General features: G+C 30.4%; 1 protein-coding gene across 4 annotated transcripts in view; it reads right to left on the bottom strand.

Annotated features, from left to right (window-relative positions):
* Window positions 1-21,683, bottom strand: part of LOC129988643 (synaptic vesicular amine transporter-like) — a 157,866-nt gene that overhangs the window by 31,582 nt on the left and 104,601 nt on the right. For all 4 annotated transcript variants that reach the window (XM_056096911.1, XM_056096910.1, XM_056096912.1 and 1 more), the window contains exons 3-6: window positions 11,415-11,817; window positions 5,999-6,057; window positions 2,862-2,945; window positions 1,391-1,573 (exon numbers count right to left, since the gene is read on the bottom strand). In XM_056096911.1, the coding sequence (XP_055952886.1) occupies window positions 1,391-1,573; window positions 2,862-2,945; window positions 5,999-6,057; window positions 11,415-11,817 (729 nt within the window). The remainder of the gene's footprint in view (window positions 1-1,390; window positions 1,574-2,861; window positions 2,946-5,998; window positions 6,058-11,414; window positions 11,818-21,683) is intronic.

Below are 21,683 nucleotides of genomic sequence, written 5' to 3' on the forward strand. Positions count from 1 at the left end.
ACATTTGCAGAAAAAATCTATGTATGGCAATATCATTACTAGCATTAAATTTAAATTGGAAACTACGAAAAATACCAAGATGGCTATTGTATAAAAAGTTCTACCATTAGAAATATTACCACTTTTTTTTTTTTTGCATTGTAGAAAATGTATTGTAAAAAGTGACTTTTATTTTTATTGCAGAATTGTCATAATGTTATTTGTATCACTGGGATATTGTTTAATTCATAATGTAGCTATTTGACAATTTTTTTTAAAAAAATTTCACAGAGAATAATCAAAACATTTCTTATAATTTTTCTACATTATATTTTTTTTTGTTAAAAAAATAAAAATTCGTGCATTCTAGAGATAATAAGACTTACTAAATATCTTAAAAATATTAAATAGATTAAAAACTATTTTTAAATATATTCATTTCTATTATTAATTATCAAAGGAATTGCTATTGGCCTTTCTTATTTTGAAGAAAAACCGATAGCAAAGAAACAATCTGTTAAAATATACGGAAACCGAGTTCACATATTTCTTATTGCATATCACCTAAACTGTTTCAAGATAAAGATTATTCACACTATAAATAAATGAAAGCACCTCCAACATAATCATGAGCAAAGCAAGTAACATCTTGAGCGAGGCCCTTCTCTTAATCTGCAAATTTCACCTCGCCTCCGCGAGTGTGCAAGGGCCCTCCCGAGAACAATGAAACTGATAAGCCCGCACAATGAAGACCCAAAACTCTGGAAGGAGCTCGCCCTGAAAAAATAAACCGAGCCTTCTTATAGACGCTGAGGTACTTATTTAGCTTTAAAAGGGACCTGAGAAGAGATTAAGTGTCGGAGGCTATTGATTGATCGCAAGCAGAGATCTCCTTTGTGGGGTGGGTGTTTTTTCCTTTCTGACGACTTTGTGGGCTGCCCCTTAAGGGTCGTCACAGGAATGCACTCAGCTACTGATCCTTAAATTGAGTTAGATTGGAAATGAGTCATTTTTGTTTTAATCTTTGAGATTAGTGAATTGTTGTGAGGTTTGAAATTTGTTTTAGCATAAATTTACTAGCAATGTAATCTGTGTTGTGTCGCTTTTTACATGAAAGTCTTGTGAAAGGAAGAAAAATTAATAATGTTATGTACATATTTTATTAGAGCTACTTTAAAAAGGAATCTGATTCAGATTTTAATAAAATAGCCTTCCACTTAACCATTTTTATTAAAATCTACTGTACTTTTAATCGGAACTTGTGAACCATTGATTTTATATTCCATCAAATTTGTAACAAGACGAAAAATGATAACAAAACTTGGTCCCCTTGCTAAATGTCTTTCAGTGTCACAAATGAAACAGGGAAAAACACTCAGCAGATGATTATATTTTTAAAAATTCCACTTACATCCATCAAAGAGAGAAAGGAAGGCAAGCGCCAGAAAAGGAGCAGCACGGCCCACGAACTCGTACATGACACCCCCAAAGGGAGGTCCAATCATGACACCCAGAGCCAGGCCGCCCAAAGCGAGTGCCATGGCATTGCCTCGCTCTCGATCGTCGGGATAAAAGGCGGCGAGCATGCCCATACCTGAAAAGAAATAAAATAGTTAGCATTTAATTTTATTAAGACAGTTCGAAATTAAATAAAGATATTTTTTTTACGAATAAAAATAAAATTAGAAAACATTCTTATAAAATATTGCTGCCGAATTTAGATCCGCGACTAGACTGGACTGGCATCGTAACGTCAATTACATTCAATAAGGAGGCTTTAAAATAAGCTACTGATGTCTCAACGATGTAAATGTTCACTGAATTATGCTTTAGGGAAAGCGGCATGAGCTTGAAATTTGAAAACAATTATTAATTAAATGAATTATTTAATTAAATATTTGACAAAATACTAATTGCTCTTAAACTATTTTAAGGAGGTTAAAAAGTATGTTATTATAACCATGGAGAAGATATTTACTTGCATACGAATTAATATAAGAATTCTATTAAAATAGTTTAATGATAAGTTTAGAATAAATGAAATCAATAGGGAGGTTATTTTTAATCAGAAAGCAGTTATAATCACTATTTCTCCGAATAAATAGGAAGAGGAACCAGGCAAAGCAAAAAGAAAAAGTATTAAAAGCATCGAATGTTGGCTTAAAAAAAAAAACACAACCACAAACTGGCTACTCCGACCTGCCGACACGGAAAAACTTGAATGACCGCAGCAGCAACGCTGACGGAAACTGTGGTTGAGTTCTAAAGGCCATCTTCGGCCACGTACAACCCTTCCCGATGGGAGTACGTCCCGTCACCGATGGGAGGAGCCAGACCCCCCCCCCTTTTTATGTATCCACAAGGGTGGAGAGAACCAACCACTTTACGGGAGGTTTCTCATTCTCATTTATGAGACCCCCTCCCAGAGGGATTAAAGAAAAAGAACAAAAAGTACTTAATTTCTTAATATTTGTGAGAAGGAACGTAAAAAAAAATATTGTGCCTTAAGAAGTACTTTTGGATTTTTGCAATATGTGCTATTGAAAATATTAGTATAAAAATATTTTCACTTTAATTTAGCTTTTAGAGATTGGTAACTTAATTTAAGAAGCAATTTGATGGATGGTACAATTCTTATTCGGTTTTTTTCTGCTTTAAAATGTACTTCCAAATAAGGTAATCAAAATATTTGAAAAACAACAAAAAGTCTATTTCTTTTTCTTAATGGGAATTACTTATCGATCACTTTACAATAAAAAAAACTTCAGATGGATCAAATTTGGAAACCACAATCCTTTATCTTTCCCATATCTTATTTGGCAATTTTAATACTAATTTCACCTTTATTTATTACTATAGAAATAAAAATAAAATTATATCACCTGCCACGCTGGTACAAGCAGAACCAACACCTTGTAGAGATCTGGCGATGAACAGAATGGCATAATTTGTGCCCATTGCAAAAACTATTTTAGGAAAAACAATCAAGCATTAGTGAGTTTTGCAAAAAAAAAAATAAAAAAAAAAACACCTTCATATCTTTAATTTAATAGATTTTACAAATGATCATGAACGATTATATCATTGGATAGAATAATATTTAAATGAAATCATAAGAGAAGTTGCACCAAACTTTTATACTTGTCAAGGTTTGAATAATACCTATTATACTTGTCAAGGTTTGAATAATATCTATTATACTTGTCAAGGTTTGAATAATACCTTTTTTGAATAATACCTATTATAATGATTCAGTTAGATTGACCTTTGTTAGAGGATATGACTCTAAACTATATCTATTTATTTCATTTAACAAAATTGGTAAGGTCAAGTCTAAAACCAAATATCTTGGGTGTTTTAAATAAATGAGCAAATAGTTCTTTTAATCATCTTTAATTTCTCATCTCACTAAAGATATTAAACCTTTAATTTTGCTCAAGGTACATCGTAAGGTTGTATTTTGCAATTTCTAAAGTATACCTCTGCTATGGATTATTTTTCAGTATCTGTATATACAGGTATATTTCTTAAAAATTTCACTACAACTTCTACATAATATTTTCTATAATTACAATAAATTTCATTTATATAGATTTTACGACCTTACTCAACACATTACGAGAAATACATTGCATCAGTAATTAATTAACAATTTCTTCAAGATATGTTTTCATATACTATCAACATCTTTTATCGAATCTTCATAAAAATCAACAAAACCCTCTTTCGATGAAAACGAGTCATTGTCCTGAAATTTTTCATTTTTCTTTTAATGGTGTTAGCTGAATCAAACAAAGCTTTATTCGCTCTTTTTATTGTCAGATTCTTCTTCTTTGATTTTTCCCTCCTCTTTTCTTTTAATTACCTCTTTTTTCAGTAATATCAGCAAACAATCCAATACACTGTTTGCAGATGGAAAGGTACAGGTTCAGCACTTGGCTAAAGTTGAACATATCCTCACAAATTATTTAATTTTCTCTTAAACAGTTATTAGCGTTTTTAGTAACTAAAAGGCCTTTTAAAAGCGAGTAACATGTATGGAATTAAAAGAAAAATAATTGGAACATTAACCCTTATGTTCATTTTGTATAGTATACCATACATACAACTTTATATTTATGTTATTTTATTTTTATGTTATGTTATTTTATTTTTATGTTATGTTATTTTATTTTTATGTTTGTACCCCTAAATATCTATGTTTATTATAAAATACACATGCCTAAAAGTTTGTTCTTACACATTTTTATATATACATACCTATATACATTTTTTTTTTTTGCTTTTCTTCAAAAAAGCAATTTTGCCACGATAAGGGTTAAAACAAGTTACCTTTAAAAAAAGGAAATAAGGAGCGCTTTCAGCAAATTTACTCTCGAATCCAAACAATATATCCGAATTCTACAGGAAAGCTCATAAAACATGAAAAGTGGCAGTGTTGCCACTTTTAAATGAATATTACATACAGAAGGGGCAATGAAATTTCTCCTTCTAAAATTATTCTATTCTAAACTGTAAAGGGAGATAAAATGTGTCGTTCTGATACATCGACAGGCCTATGTACAGCACTGCCCATAATAGGATCTTTCTCCTATTTTATTTAATCATCAAATCTGTCCGTTCATACAAAAGAGAATGATTTCAGCCTTCATTTTCCGAGCTGTACTTGTACTATTCTGAAAACAATGCATAAAAAGTATCACTATTGCATTTTATCAAAATTAATTATTGCACAATCGTTAGCTTTTTGATAAACGAATTGTAATGTTTTAATTTTATATAACAGATTACGTATAATTATACATAATTTTTAATAGTAAATCTGCAATATAAGTGAATGATTTTATATTGCTTTAGAAAATCAAAAGATGTGATGTTGTAATCACATAAAAATAGAACTGATCATGCCATTTCAACATCTATTTTCATCATTTAGCTCGAATGTGTCTATTATTGATATCCAATATTTTATTTTTAATCTGAACAACATTTTTGAGTAGGAAATGAGTATTATTTTTAGGCTATTGGCAATACTAATGCGAAAGAAAGATGGTTATAAAAATACCTTTATAAGAAGACTTACTGTATTCGTTTAGGTATCATTTTGATAAGCATAACTAATAAACTGATATAAATATTTATTAAATGAATTTAGAAATAGAAAAGGAAATCAACTGATAATTTAACTAAAATCAGTGAAACATATTATAAATTCCAAAAAACATTGAGTGACACTTATTCAAACGATTCCCAAAAAGACGAATGATTATAATGTAAACATAAAACAATATTGACTAAGTTATGCAAATTTTCAGAACTGATAAAAGGAAACAGAACATTTGATTTAAGTTTTAAAATACGAACTGGAAATATACAAATGTTTGAAAATGTGAAAAAAAATTACAATTAAGTAATGAATTATTATTATTAAGAGCAACCATTACGCGGTGAAAAGTTGATCTAAAATTTGAAGTAGAATGGGTCATTTTTAAATATTTCATGTGAGCATAGATTGGTTCATTGCAAATATTTTTAAAAAAACCAGCCTAAGAAAGTAAATTGCTTGTAATAATTAATGCTCAAATAAAATTCATTATAATTAATACATAAATTATTCATTATAATAAGTATGTAATTCGTGAAACAATTTAATTTTTATTTAATACTTTTCATAGCAAATTCTAAAAATATTTCCATGCAAATGTTATGGTATATAATATTGGCATAGTATTCATTTACCAAAATAAATTCTGTTAATTCCGGATAATGATGGACGTAAACTCTGCGGAAATGCTTTTTTTATTTATCTCTATTAATATAAATCAAAGTAAAATATCTTATTCATAAATCGTTTAAACAAAAATCAACAACAACAAAAAAATGACACTGTAGGTTACTCAATTATGAAACTAAATTTAAAGCAAGTACTGTTTATTTCAATTTTTCATTAAGTATTTTTTAAATGTAATATCATCTTGACTGATGTTTTTAATGTCGGAAATGAAATTTAGATACTTACGTAAAGTTGAAAGAAACATAATAACAAAACCAGTGAACATAGGTATGCTGTATCCAATCCTGAAAAAAAGATGTAAAAATAGAACTAATTTTAACATATGAAAGAAAGAAAATTATTCAAACTGATATTCTTTAATGATGTTTCTTTTGATTTTAAGTTGTAACAACTTCTTTTAAGCATTTGGATTATAAGTTAGCATTTTGGAAACATATATAATAGGTAGGGATTGCAATACCGGACCAAAATTTCAATACCGGTATTCGGTATTTTTTAGATCTTAATACCGGGATACCGGTTTTAATACCGGTATTAGAAATTTTAGAAAAAGTAAGAAAACACAGGTGTAGGTGTTTCTTTGTTTTATTTGCCAGTTTTATAAGAGAGTGTAAATATCACAAAAAAATAATATGGGACTTATAAATTATAACAGTATATAAAGAATTACAAAAAAGTAAAGGAACAACTTATTTATTTAAATCACAAAAAAAGTGTAAATATCACTATTCAGTCTGTGGTACTATTACAAATTTTTGAAATGTGATCTTAAAAAACATGATGCATCAATTGTACTGTCAATAAAGATGAAAAGTAATTTTGTGTAAAAATTACCAGCTGTCGAAAACACTCTTTCGGCATCTACGCTAGTTGGTGATACTGTTAGCAATACGCGATATACTTTTTCCAAGTATTTACCTCTAAATCCCTTATCTTCAAATAAATCAATTTCTCGTCGGATGGTTTTGTATATAGCTGATTTCTGTATTGTATTTTGGTTCGTTGAATTTTTTTTATCTATCGCTAATTCTAATTTTTATTCAAGAGGCAATTCATTTTCACTGTCGACATTAGTGTCACCATAATCTTCGATAACTGAACCGAATTCTTCTGAATGTGGATAGGTTTGTGGGTAAAAAATTGTAAAAAAAATTTACTATAAACTTAATCAGATTTGAATTGATTATTTTCTTTTCTTCTTTTTCATTTTTAAAATCATTATAATTATGTAAATACCATAAGACATTTTCTATTTCGGTATGCCTTTCTTCTGTGCAATTTTTCAATGTAATATATAATTCTTCAGATAGTGATGTGTGCTGTTCTTTCAGTGACTGCAACATGAAATTTATTGTTGCATTAGCTGTTAATAAATTAGAATCTCTCCGACATAATGCCTCAGTAGTCAGTTTTATTGGAAGTAGAGCTGATATAGTTCTGGATATTAAGTCGAATTCACTGTCTGAAAAATTAATTTGCAGGTTTAAGTCGATTATTGCTTTTTGGATTGGATTTCTATATTCCAAAAACCGTTCCATCATTAGGAGTAAACTGTTCCAACGTGTCTTAGAATCTATTATTAACATATATTCTATTTTCAGTTAGTATATATTTTTGTAATATGGCATTTTTTGTGGGGAAAAGTTTAAATATCTTAACAATTTTTCGAACTTTATAAATTATAGGAGGCAATTCCTGAAGGGTTAATATTTCATCCTCATTAGCAATATCAATTTCCACAATTACATTGTCATTATCTTCATTGTCAATATCACTCTCACTCTTACTCTCTTCAATGTCAGAATTCGAAGTTTCCATATCCACAATATTTGGATTCTTCTGTTCTTTATTTTTTTGGTATAATATATCTATTACTTCTAATTCAATTCCATGAGCATAGCACAATTGCTGATTTGCACCAATCAACTTTCCAACTTTTTTTATAACTGTTGCACCATTAGTCGTTATGGATACAATATCTTCTTTCAGGGATAATCCATGTTTCGCTCATTTAGATTTAAGCAATTAATTAAGCCATTCATTAGCCAATTAATTTCGCCAGTTAGGGAGACATAAAAACAAAAATGTATGCTATTTTGCTACGTTGGCGATCCTTGAACATATAGTGGAGACAATTTAAAAAATTTCTAGTAAATACCGAAAAACCGGTATTTAAACTTGTGAATACCGGTATTACGAAATTGAAAAATGGCTCAAAATACCGGTATTCGGTATCCCGGTATACCGGTATTGCACTCCCTAATAATAGGGCACTTGAATACAGATTAGATTCAAGCACTGGCATTCAGTATGATACGAAATATAGAAAATGAGACAAAAACTCCAGGGACAATTTTTTTGGAAATGCAGAGTAATTATAAAAAAAAAAAAAATGCTAATGGGCGTCACCTTAACATGGCTATCGTGAGGGGGAACGAAATAACATTTTGAATGCATGTTGGTGTGAATCATCAGGAAAAAGAAAGTCCAATTCTCCCAATTCTGGTTAGAGTGAACAGAACCCCCCCCCTCACACGCGCGCGGGCAAACACACACACGCACGCACGCACACACACACACACACACACACACACACGCACATACACACACGCACGCACACACACGCGCGCACACACACACACGCACGCACACACACACACACACACACACACACACACACACACACACACACACACACACACACACACACACACACACACACACACACACACACACACACACACCTGGCGATTATTAGAACACGAATTGTTTTTGACGTAACAGTTCACACCGTGTCTTCTGTTCTGAACTTATTCTACTAGGAAAATAGAAGAAAATACTGAAGACTTTCTGAAGAATGTCTGAAGACTTTCTGCTCTGATAAAGAATAATATCATGGTTAACGTCATCGGCCTTCGCGGAGAGAAAGGCACAGTGATTAGAGTGTTGCGCCTTACTTTACTGGTCTTCGACTTGAACAAGGAAACGACGATGTGGAATAGTAGAAAGGATAAAATGCCACAAAGACATTGGTTTTCTACTGTAAAAACCACCAATTATGACGAGAGCCATGTTCAATGCAAGCTATACGAGATCTGTTACTAAAATTTATAAAAATTGGTAGCACATGTGATTGGCCTTGTTGTGTTAAGGTTGTTACAAAATGTGCATCAGACGGCAGTTGCAGATCGCGCAAAAAAGGCATGCGAGCACATTGCAATAGCATTTTCCGTGTAAAGTGCTTCAAATTCTACGATCTGCCAAATTCTGCAATTTCTTTTTAATTTTTTTTTATGTTGGTTTCATCATTTTCAGATGTTGCATCCGTAAGATAATTAACTATGATTGGCTTGGTTTTGGATTTTACCAATAAAGAATGACACTACTAACAGATGGTCTTTACGTATTATAAGGAAAGACGAGGGACATTTTTGTTTTATTTGCAGCATTGAACTGCGCACACTAAGCTAATCCAAATCACCATGATGCGGTTCGCACTTCTATTACAAGAAATCAAAGTCATTGCGCAGTGCTGAAAAACAAATACTTTCATTCTTGGTTTTTACTGTTTTGAATTAAATACTACTAAACGTTTATAAAAGTGTGCGATAAAGTTTGCTTATTGCAATTCAGTTGTTCAATTATGTCATTCTCGATTTTCTACTTCGAAATGTTTTGTCTGGTATCGTGCAGATACAAGATTGTGGCTACTTCATATATAAATTCTTCTGTTGGGATTTTTAGTTCAACGCTTTCATGACAGAAAATGCTTCTGATGTTTCATGCTTTTGTACCAACCAAGGAAACCTCATCTCACTTCAGTGAACTTCTGTCTGTGAGAATACCTGACATCCAAAGTAAAAGAATTGATCTAAAAGCTGTGTTTTATTCGAAGGATGTCATTTAATGTGGGGCCAACACATTCCTCTCCATTAGGTACGTGGAGATGTACCATACATAATCCGTCACAGGCAAAGAGTCATCGCGTTTAAAAAAGGAGACATCGAAAGCATGTGAAATAAATGTTTACAGTCTATTGCTTCTCTATCTTTTATAGTTTATTTTTTTCGTTTCTGTCTAGTACGGTTATTTTTCCCCATTAATAATATCGTTCCAACTCCATATTGAATCTTTTGCTATGAAAATTACATTCGCTTGAAAAAAAGTAAGTGGTGCTATTTAAAATTTTAAAATTTAGTTGCTGTAACCATAGGTATGAAAATTGGACAATTGTTTTTCACATAATTCCTGAGAACATGCTATATAATAACTGCATTCAGAATTTTATTTTGTCTTCTCGATAAATGTGCTAGCTAAGTATCACATGTGACTTTTTAAAATCATTGAAAGTTTTATGAAAAAGATTTCTTCTAGTTATTTTAAGTATATATCAGAGAGTTCTTTGTAGTAATCAACCGATCAACACCCAGCCTCCTATACATGGGGCAATTGATTTCATCTCTGCGGTTAAATCAAATGCATTCCATTATTTCGTTTTTTGTTTTGTATCGCAGGTCAATATATACTCCCAATCATTTAAACAATTTTTAAATCCGATATATTATTCGTTAACCAGATTTTGAAATCAAAGTGTTGTTAACTCGAAATTCTTTTTTGTTTTCTATTGATTTAACGTAGAGTCAGTGACCAAAATGGTCACGGATACGGGGGCATGAGACGGCGTTCTGTTCTGTCTCTTTTACGTCAAATTTTGAAGTGTAGTAAGAAAAAAACTTCTTGTAAAAAAAGCATGAGTTACAGATATTGAATTACATTATTATAGATTTTTTTTTAGTATTTTTTTCAGAATGAAGCTCATTGTCTTATTTTATACGTTTCTGTTTCGCTTAACATGTTTTTCGCTTAATGTGTTTTACAAGTAAGGCTCGGTAACGAATTATGTTTGTTTAGCGAAATTTAGCAGTCATTTAACCTGTTAACCGTTTCGACTTCTTGGGAAAATGCGTAACGAAATTTTTCATTAACATATTTATATTGTATAAATATGATAAATAATTAATTACAAAAATAATAATTAAACAATTATTATATAAATACAATAAATATCATTAAATAAACTCGTCACAGTGCAAAATGTACTTTTTCGCCTACGAGTATACTCGTCAAAAACAGTTAACTGATTAATTATTAGTTAAAAATATTCTTTTCTTTATTTTTTGCTTAACATATATCCTTATATTGTTTACAATTACATTTATTTTCTGAGTATCAGATGCATTGCTGAAATTTTCCTTTAGAATATTCTTTAAAAGCATGAAGGGTTCATTAAAAGATCCACCTGAATTATTTTCTTATCAACACGGCGATAGATTGTTTTTTTTGCTTTACTGATTCTTAAATTAAAGCTTGATCTAACAAAGATTTTCCAAATAATAATATTATGCACTAAAACTGTTTGCTTTCATGTGCAAATTATACATTTCTTTTTAAAACATCATTTTTCTAACTTTTGAATCCAATAAACTAATTTCTATTGTATTAATAAATAAAAGACAGAAACAAATCCTGCAGAGATGATTGTCTAACCCACAAAGATAAACTCTTTTTCTCTTTCATTTTACAAACTTACATGCGATTACAGCACTAATCTACATGAAATTGACTTTTCCACGACACCCACCTGTTAGTAAGAGGACCAATAAAAGGATTCGTGATTGCCTGGACAATCGGCTTCGAGGCGAACATGATCCCGACCTCCACGTTCTCCTCTATTAACTCATGGTGCCGGAGCTCTTTCATTTCAGAGGACAGTGTAGTAATGGGAGGTTCCGAATCGGCTGCCTGTTCGGTCGTTGTTGTCTTTGGAGGGTTGACTCTTTGCTTCAGATTCTTGGTGCCTTCCTTCTCTTGCAGGCGATCGCAGATCTGTTGGATGCTTTCGGTTGTTGTGATCTGATCTTCGTCTGGATTCTGAATGTGCACTGCCTCAGTGGTGCTGGAGAGGGCAGAGAACTCGGTAGCGTTGAGTTTCTCGAGATCGTGCTCGTGGTGGAGCTCGTAGAGATACGCGGGTATGATCGGAACTGCAAAATATATCAAGAGAAATATTAATTCCCCAAAATGTTTACTTTAAAGCCTTTTATGAAATTTATTAAATAGTAAATTTAAGAAAGTCCTTAAGATTGTTTCATGCCTTCACATAAGAATGTTATTTGCATGATTAAGGTTTCTGTGTACGTTTAAAAAACAGTTTTGGGTCAAAATTCACACTTTTTTTATTATTTTAATTTAAAACCCATTTATTTGTGTTTCCAAATCTGTGTTTCTATTAATTCTACGATAAATAAAAATCAAGATATGTGATTTTTTATAAACCACTGCAACTGAAAACGAAACCGGAAGTTGAATGTTTTCCAACATTTTATCAAATACATGCCTCTCTGAATTATGATTTATTTTATAATATATTCTATCAGCAAGCCACAGGTATTAGAATAAGTGTTGAGTAATTTTTATGCCAAAAGGATTTTCAGTTACATCTGCTTTTGAAAAATATTTGGAATATGTGCAATAGAATTTTTCGAAGAGTGTTTTGCTTGTTGTTGCAATTTTCACTATTTTTTTTTACCCACATTGACACATTTTACAGAATCTCAATTGGCACAGAATTTCCTGATCAATATATTTCATTATCTGCAATCATACTAATCCAGAAAATGAACTGAAATAACTCATCAGAGGAATTTTTTAAAAATTTGTCATCGAAGGTATACAGATCCTTAACCCTTCTTTGCACGATGAATGGAAATTTCCAACATAACATTTAGTGAACAAAAAATTGTACTCCCAACAGATGGATTGTAAATTGGTTGTTGACAACAACTTTTTTCACAGCTATTGCATAATAAGGAACGTAGCTGTCGAAAAAATCAAATGTAGCAATCATTATAGCGAGTTTGTACTTTTCATTCCACTGTTTGTTGTGATTGGGAGAAACGTGCGGTTTTTTGAATATTTTTTTATAACTAATCTGAGATTTTTTTGCTAATAAAAGCGATAATGAGTGGAGAAATTGAATTATACTGAGCTTAACATGTAAATTTACTTGATGACGGATATTTCCATCACACTGTTTTTCAATGATTTTATATTATATATTTACATTAGGATCTTTTAAACATTTTCCCTTTAATCTAGAGCATGAATTATATCACCTTGATTTATTTCATAAAAAATAAGAAAAAAGAATGCAAAGAAGGATTGAAAATGAGTGTGATTAAAATGAACGTGGGACCAAAATTATTCACCTTAAAACGCCTCAAATGAACGAAAAATGTTTCAAAAGGAACCGAAATTTCATTTTCACTGATGTTTCCCAATATTGCTTGTGAATTTAGTTATTTTTTAATGATTTATAGCGATATTATCAACACAAATTTAATGCCAGTTTAAAATGAAGAAAAATTCTTATTTGATGAATTTCATCGATAGAACCAAAGTGAAATAATGACAAGAGAGTATAGTCCGAATAAACCCCACTAAAATACTCAGCTTTCTAAAATACTCATTCGTGTATTAAAAAATAGAAAAATATTTTTAAATTTATTTTCTATTTTTGAAAATTCAATTTAAAATTTATTGTTACATATTTTATGATATCTCGGAAACATTTTTTTCTCAAACTCATCATCAATCATGACACACGCAATCAGAGCTGAAATTTTCAATCGATTGATTGATAATTAAACTCTGAAAATATTAAAATTGGATTGTTATTGAGAAACAAATAAATGCACAAAATTTCAGAACTCTAGAGTAATAGGAAACGAATGAAAAAAGGCTTAAAAATTCTATTTTTGAAAGCATGATTTCAAATAAAGTTTAAGAAAAGTATTTCAAAATAGCCTTTAAAAAGCACTTTAATAGAGTTGTCGATGTATAAAAACGTCAAAAAGAAAAATTATTGCAATCTTCAAAAAATTCGAATTCGGTATTCTGATGAATTTCCACATTTCAGACCTCCCCCCCCCCCCGAGTTCGAAAAACACATTCCGGCATTATGTGTGCCTGTGGCAAAGAAAACACAAAGACACTTTCAACTAGACAGATAAAATTTGGGATATGGTCTTTACACAAAATTTATAGATTTCTATCAAATTTCGAATGAAATCTATTCGGAGGACGTCTGTCTGTTCGGCTGTTAACACGACAATCGTCTTTCGAATCTGGCAACGTTAATTGAAGAAAAGCCAAGCTTACATTTTATAAGATTAAATTCGTTACATAAATAAACAAAATAACGAATCTAGTTAAATAGAGGTAAAGAATAAAGAAAGAATGACGGTATGTTTTTGACTATTTTAAAGCTTATTCTTTCAAATGAACATTGAGTATGGTCTCCATTTCAGCAACGTCGTATTTTTATTAGTTACTTATAAAGCTTTTAAATAGAACGGTAATTAATTATTTATTTCTTAGCAAATTTCAAGTTCTTTAGCTTTTTTATTATTTCTTTTATTATATTGGCAAAGATAGTTGAAAAAGGAATTCAACATTTTTCTATTATTAGCAGCTTTTTGGGACTAGCTTGTTCCTTCAATTTATATACTTTTTAAATTGTTAAATTATGGAATGCACTTTAAAAAAAATTATCTATTTAATTTATAAAACTTAAAACAAGAATTTAATTGAATAGTCTACTACAAATTATTGCACATGCATACTGAAAAAGAGTATATATCACAAAGGAAATGAAAATCTTACTTGTATCAAATTAATGCTTGAAAAAGAATTCTTTTTTTATCTTAATTTTAACTCCGGCAAAAGCACAGATGGAATTTTTGATGGACGAGTTTGAATTTCATGAGAATGTGATGAAACAGAATGAATTTCATACTGAGAAAGGCAACTCTTAATTAAATAACTCGGACTGCTATAAATTTAGGGCAATATGAAGTCATGGAGCATATCTGCATAAGAAAGATCTGAATACAAGATTCGCAAAATAGGGGTAAGGCTATAAGAAGGGCATTATTATTAATTAAAATTCGATGCTTTAATATTTTATGGCGAAAAAAAATCAAAGATTTAATCGAAATTAAATGTAACTAATATTACAAGCTAACTAGCTGGTCGTCAAAGGTGACTGTCAAAATTGAAAAAATATTCAACTTTTCAAATTTTTTTCAGATTAATGCATTATAATTTTTAGAGGTCGCTGTTAAAACGCCATTGTAAGACTGATTGTTGAAATAAAGGTCACATTCGTTACCACTTAACTGTAGTGTTTCCTTGTGTTCACTTCACTTGCCCATTTTGTCCATGCAGATGACGTTTTTGGACTACTTTCAAATGGGAAATCGGTTTCTTTAGATATACCCTACCTCTTCACGAAATTTGAGCGATACGTTTTGAATCACCCCGCATATTTTTACAAAATGAAGATAATTTTCCAATAAAAAATAAATGATGTTGATTTCCGACATTTTCTAAATTTTATTATTGTGATTGTAACTGTGAGAGCTGGATATCATTTTGCACTTCATTCTTGATCATAAAATAGCTGCATCCAACAATTTCATTTCATTTCCTTGGATTGTATCATTATCAGGGGCTCTTACATCGGTATAAAGTTTTTGTTTTATAATCACTTTATACATGTCGCAGAGGATCAGTATTTCATAATGCTGAAAAAGTAGTCCTTAAGTCTTAAGGGATGTGTCCATATAGCATACACATTCTTGCTAGATCATAACATTTCGATAAATAAAATTGCTGAAACTAAGATCTTTAAATTCAACCATTGAAAAGAACATCGAAAACACATTTTCCTTATTTCCCAAGCGAAGTATTTTCTCACTAAAAAAAAACTCTCTCTCTCTTCAACCTACAAAACAACCCAAACACGCGGCTCCTATCTCCGAAATCACTCTTAATATTAATTCCCATCTCTCTTTTCTGTAGACGAGGACTGGGAGGGGGGGGCGACAAAAACGTAGCAGGAGCGGAGGGGTGGACAGACGAGAAAGAACGTTATTTAAAAATTCCACCCCGATCACGTGATGCCCATTGCTCACAGGCATCCTCTCTTTATTAATACTCGTTCCCACATTCTATCTATCATTCGCTCTCTTCCTTCACAATCTGGAAGGGACGACGGCCGAGCCGGCAGGATTCAAATGCTAATGAGGTCTTTTGGCTTCTAAACCACCTTATCTCCGCCCTTCTTGTAGGGGGGGGATTCTTTAATAGACTAGTTCTGTTGTCCCTCAAAATAGAGGGATTGAATGAGTAGTTAAATTTAGAAGTAGGTCATGCAACCTTTTTTTGAATAAAAGCAAAAATGTTGTTTTTGATTATTCTAAAGAGTTCTTTATTTTTTCGCTGAGTGGTATTGTTGACCAGAGAATTGACGTATTCAATTACAAGCAATAAATGCATTCATTCTAGTTTATTTTAATTGCTTTATAAAAGGGTGCTGTCTAAAATTATGGATTTTAATAGTATGTAGCATTTAATTGCGTTCCCCAACCATTTAGAGTGGTCTTCTCAAATCTTTCTCGGATACACTCTAATAAACACGTCATGCCGGAGAATGCCTTGCAGCATTGGAATATAATAGTTAAGAATTGAACTTGATGAATAGTTAGATAATGAACTTGTTCTACGAAGAATGGATTTCCACCATTCAAAAAGACTAATACTGAATGGATCGTTTAGAAGGTTAATGCGATAATTGTCTTTCATTAATACGATATTTGTCTTTAAAAGTTCCTTTTCCCAGAAACGAAAGATTTGATTTTACTTGAAATAGAGCTCCATTGTAAAATTTTATTCGTCCATCGTACTGTTCCCAAAGAATTGATATAACATTCCATGGACCCCACGAATGTGAATGGATGTCAAATATTAAGTTGAAATATTCTTTGCACTGTCGTTTTTGGATTGTTGAAATCTGAACTGACTGTTCGGACTCCAGCATGAGGGTACTTAAATAATAAGCCAAAATGACAATTTCTGTATCATTTGTATAAGGCCAGTGTTAAAGCTATAAAAAATATCACTTGCTTATCATTCTCTCTGTGAATTACAGGATGTAAAAATTTACCACACACGAAATGCAACAGTTGTGCAACTAAGCACAAACCATTATCATGCTATGATGTTCTCATTTAGAGGCTCGATATTTGTGGAATATTTAAAATAAAATTATTGATTTAATCCAAATTAATTGATTAATCAATTTCGCCCAAATTTACTAATTAAAATTACTTATTCAATTTTATTCAGATTGCGTCTAGAAATATCAAGCGATGATGCCAATTGATTAATAAAAGCAGATTACTTGGAAAGTATCAAATCCGACTAAAATATTAAATAATTAACATCAGATGAAATAAATCGTATGAATGACAGAAGGGTTCATTAAAAAAAAATAACTAATTTGTTTCTGAAACTTTGATTATTCTTGCATCGATTTAACATTCAATTAAGAAGAAAAAAAAATGTATATTAAAATTTTTATTTTTTTTATTTTGAATTAACTAAAATAAATTCGAAATATAAATACTATTTCAGTATTTTTTTTAAATTCAGATTTAGATACCAGAGAAAAAGATTGAATTACTGACGTATTTGAATTAAGTAATGTTCGAATCAGCCAGTTTTCATCGAGTTATTATTTATAACTTCATATTTATATGGTCCCTCAATTCTTGACGAATTGACTGGAGGTCCTGATCATAGGGGTGCTCTGGCGATAAAATCGTCTGAATTTCATCATCCGTTCCTAAAGGGATGCACAAAAGGATGGGGTTGAGGCAGAGCTATTGAGGACCGCAAAAGTGTGAAATCTTTTCCAGATAAAGGCATGACAAGTTCCCTGCTGGTGACAAGCGAAAGACTTGGGAATCCGTGTTTAATGTTTTCGGGTTCTATTTAAATGTTCGTCAGACAAAAACCGAAGTCAAGATGAACAGAAACTGAGAATTGGAACTTAATTTTTTTCAGAATTTCGAAAGATAATGATGTCATGTGTTGTCGTCGGTTCGATGAGCTTTTCTTTTCTTTGTAAGCTAAAGTCTCTCTCTATATAAAATACTAATGTACGTAGCACAGAAATCGGCTTTATTACTTATTGTCGTGTGGCAACATTCAAATGTAAACAAAATATTGTGCGTATTTTAAATTATTTTGTTGAATATATTTATAACTGCATTAAATTGAACACTTCGCTTAGTCAATTAATGGAGCTGCAAAATTGTATTAAATGTTTTGGAAAGGATTTGCCGTGTCAACAAAATAGTCAATTTAGTAAAAGGAAAAAATCCATGAAATAAGTTTCAAATAAAGTTTAATCGAATGCAAAAATAGGCTTAACCGTCACCAAATGGGTAATCGCTGACTTGCCTATGGAAAATGACGTTAATATATTCCAAAAAAATTATCTCACAAAAACTGTGGTAATGTAATGAAGCTTTATAAGTCAGATAACAGCTCCTGGACAGAAGTCATTTTTGTCTAGTGGTCATGTTACTCGGCTACGAACCCAAACTTGCGAGTTCGGTCCTCACTATTATCAAATCCCTTAGTCGTGCTATCAAGTCGCTAACTCCACAATAGAATTTTCACTTTCGATTTTATTTCATAATATATACACATTTAATTTTAATTAATGCAAAAGAATTCATATTTTTCAGTTGGTATCAAATGACAAGGTGAATTAAAAAAAAATTCTATTGCAGATTAAAAAGTCAGCGAACAAGTTGGTTGTCAAAGCAGCTAGTTTACTAATATAATTATAGCATTTCATAATAAAAAAGTTAATAAAGTTTAGCAGAGAATTGTATATGCATTTTTTAACATATTTTCTTTTTTTGAAAGTACATTGTTTGCTTGAGCAACTTTGTAGCGTGAAAAAAAAATTGATCAGTATTTTAGTAAAAGCAAATATTTTCTTTGCAAATTCATGCTAATGCAAATTCGAAAAAGTAAAAATATATATATATATATATATATATATATATATATATATTTTATTTTAGTTTAATTGAATATATCTATCTTCTGAGGAAATTCATAAAAAATGATACAGGTCCACAAATTGAATGAAAAAATCCCGGACGAATTTTCGTATATCTCACTTGATATGTCTTTGAGTTACAGTAACCTGCCCAAGGATTGGCAAACTTGCAATCAATCGTTTGGTGGAATTGCTCCAAATGTGTGATTCAGATAGAGGATGTAGGTTATAAAGCCAAATGCCAACTTTTCACCCATTTAGTTTTTTATGGTTTTTACCTATTGTGTTTTTATACAAATGGGGATAAACACTACTTCCCAAAGATAAATTTCTTCCATAATTGGTTATAAAAATAATTTTTCGTTGCACAATTTAGGAGCAAAGATAAAATTCCAATGCTCTATTTCATTTCATTTACAAGTTATTGTATTTATAGACAAATACGAATTCAAAAATGTTTTTTATATTCTATTAGGTAACTTAATCATGAATTTCCAAAACGTATTTAGTGGAATATAATTAAATTGTTAATATATGTTTGTTAATTTAGTTATTATTACTCTTATCCATTTACTGTTTAGTAAGTTTGAAACTATTTAGCTGTTTAAATCAATGAACCGAAGTTCAGTATATTACTCAATCTGATGCGATGAACTCTGAATTTTGTTTAGCCAGTATTTTTAAAAGATGCATGTATCAATTTATGTTAAAGATAAAATATATCTATCTCTATATAAAATGCTCTTAGTAGAAATCCACAGAAATTCCTCTTAATAATTAATAGTCGCCTGAAGTTGGATGATGGTTTGACAGGAATATTGACTATATTTGATTTTAGATAAATCGTTTTTTTTTTTTAATTTTCTGAACATGATTCGGCCAAATTATCTGATATTAAAGCCGTGTTATTTTAATTGTCTTGGTTAAGTACTTTTTAATCTGGCAATCTTCCAAATGGAGATAGTTCCACAACATCATAGCTCTATTAAAAACATAAATATCCAGCTCACCTATCTTCTAAATTTAGGGATATTTTAACCTCAAACATTTTATTTGTCTCGTAAACTACAAATTTTAAGCAAAATTCATTTTTTTTTTTTTTTGAAATTCTGGCAAAAATTATTTTTTAAAAATTACCAAATTTCAGTAAAAATTCACACGATTAAACTGGTATCACTAAAAAGGCAACTTTTTTAAAATTTTAAAACTGCCTAAAATTTATCTTTATGCAATGATATTTTTGGAAATCATCCCGGAAACATGCCAAAATTTAGTTTAATTTTTAATTCTAATTCTAATTAAAATTTCAAAAAAAAAAAAAAAAACTATCTTCGAATCCATATTTCCATTCTCCAAGCTATACATATGCCTAATTTGGTTTGATCTATAGAGCGCCAACGCATACACTCTCACACACATATACACGCACACACACACACACACATTGGTCTTTATTATTAGTATGAATTGTAGAATGACAACAGTCAAATCTAAACAAATCGTTATGAGAAAGTTCCAGAGTGGTTCAATGAGCATTTTTGCAGCTGCATTTAAATCAACGTTTCGAAAAATAATGGAACCCCAAATTATTATTAGAAAAACTTTGAAGAGGATTCCGAAATTGCATTCAGTCATTAGAATCAAGTAAAAGAAGTCAAGAAATAAATGATAACAGAAAATTGGATCGAGCGCAAAAATAGGCTTAACTGTCGCCAGATGAGGAATCGCAATGACTCATGAATGTAAAGTGATGACCAATATTCGAAGACTATTATCTTACAAAAATGACGTTTGCATAATCTTAAAACTCAAAAAGTTACATTTCTATGATATCAATTAAATTTAAATGCAATTTTTTTCTTTAATTTATTTTTAAATTTGATACACAATCTAATAAACTTTTTAATGTTGTAATGACATTCAAATTCCGCCGTCAAAACTTTTAAACACATGCTATTGCCAATGTTAAAGTTAAGATTAAAAAAATTACTTTCGTTGGCATAAATTCCGAAATAATATTTCCATTTCCGCTTTTATTTCATAGTGTATATATTTTTTAATTTACTCCAACAGTAATTTGTAATATAAGGATTCGATTAAATTTGTATTTCAGTATTGTCTTTAATAATAAGGTAAAATTTTTGTAAAAAAATGTTAATTGTTTAAAAGTATAGAAAGTGAATAGTCTGGCCGAATATATTGGCCAAAAGCGGCTATCCAATATATGGAGAGCAGGTTGATTTTAAAATAATTTAATTTGAGTATACACTAAACGTATTCTTTCTGTTAAGTAGAGCCTGACTAAGGCAGGGACATACGGGGTAGTTGCTCCGAGCTCCCACATCAGAGGTGTGGGGAGGGGGGCAAATCGAATAGAAAGTTTATTTTACGCTTCCTTCTTTAAAGAACGTTTTTAAACAAAATATCAGTACAGTGTAAAATCCGTCTTTTTAATGTATTCCTCAAGGAAAATTGTCTCAACTTTCTATGTTATATTATGTAATTCTGATATAACAAAACATATTGATTATGATGATGTAATCGATAGTTTTGCACAAATTAAAATTAGAAAAAAAAACCCCCATCGAAAAAGAAATAGGGAAAAATATATTATAATACAAACTAAATATCAATTTATAAATAAATTATAAGTATTATAAGATCTATTTTTACATAATATTGATTTATCATGCGAAATTGTCTCATAGCAATATTGTATGTAATTACAAAATTAAAGTTATGTTACTGTACTTTTATAATCTCTCTCTCTGTTGCATTGGATTTCTAATTGAGTACGTTTTTCTTTATTTATTGTTATTATTTTGAGAGAATAGCAAATCTTGGTTAAAACTGAGCTAGTAATAAGCATGTTAAAATTTTGTAGATTTAAAAATAAGTATAATCATTCAAGGTCAATATAAATTTTAT

Source organism: Argiope bruennichi, chromosome 10 (assembly GCF_947563725.1).
Source record: "Argiope bruennichi chromosome 10, qqArgBrue1.1, whole genome shotgun sequence".
Classification (NCBI taxonomy): Eukaryota; Metazoa; Arthropoda; class Arachnida; order Araneae; family Araneidae; genus Argiope; species Argiope bruennichi.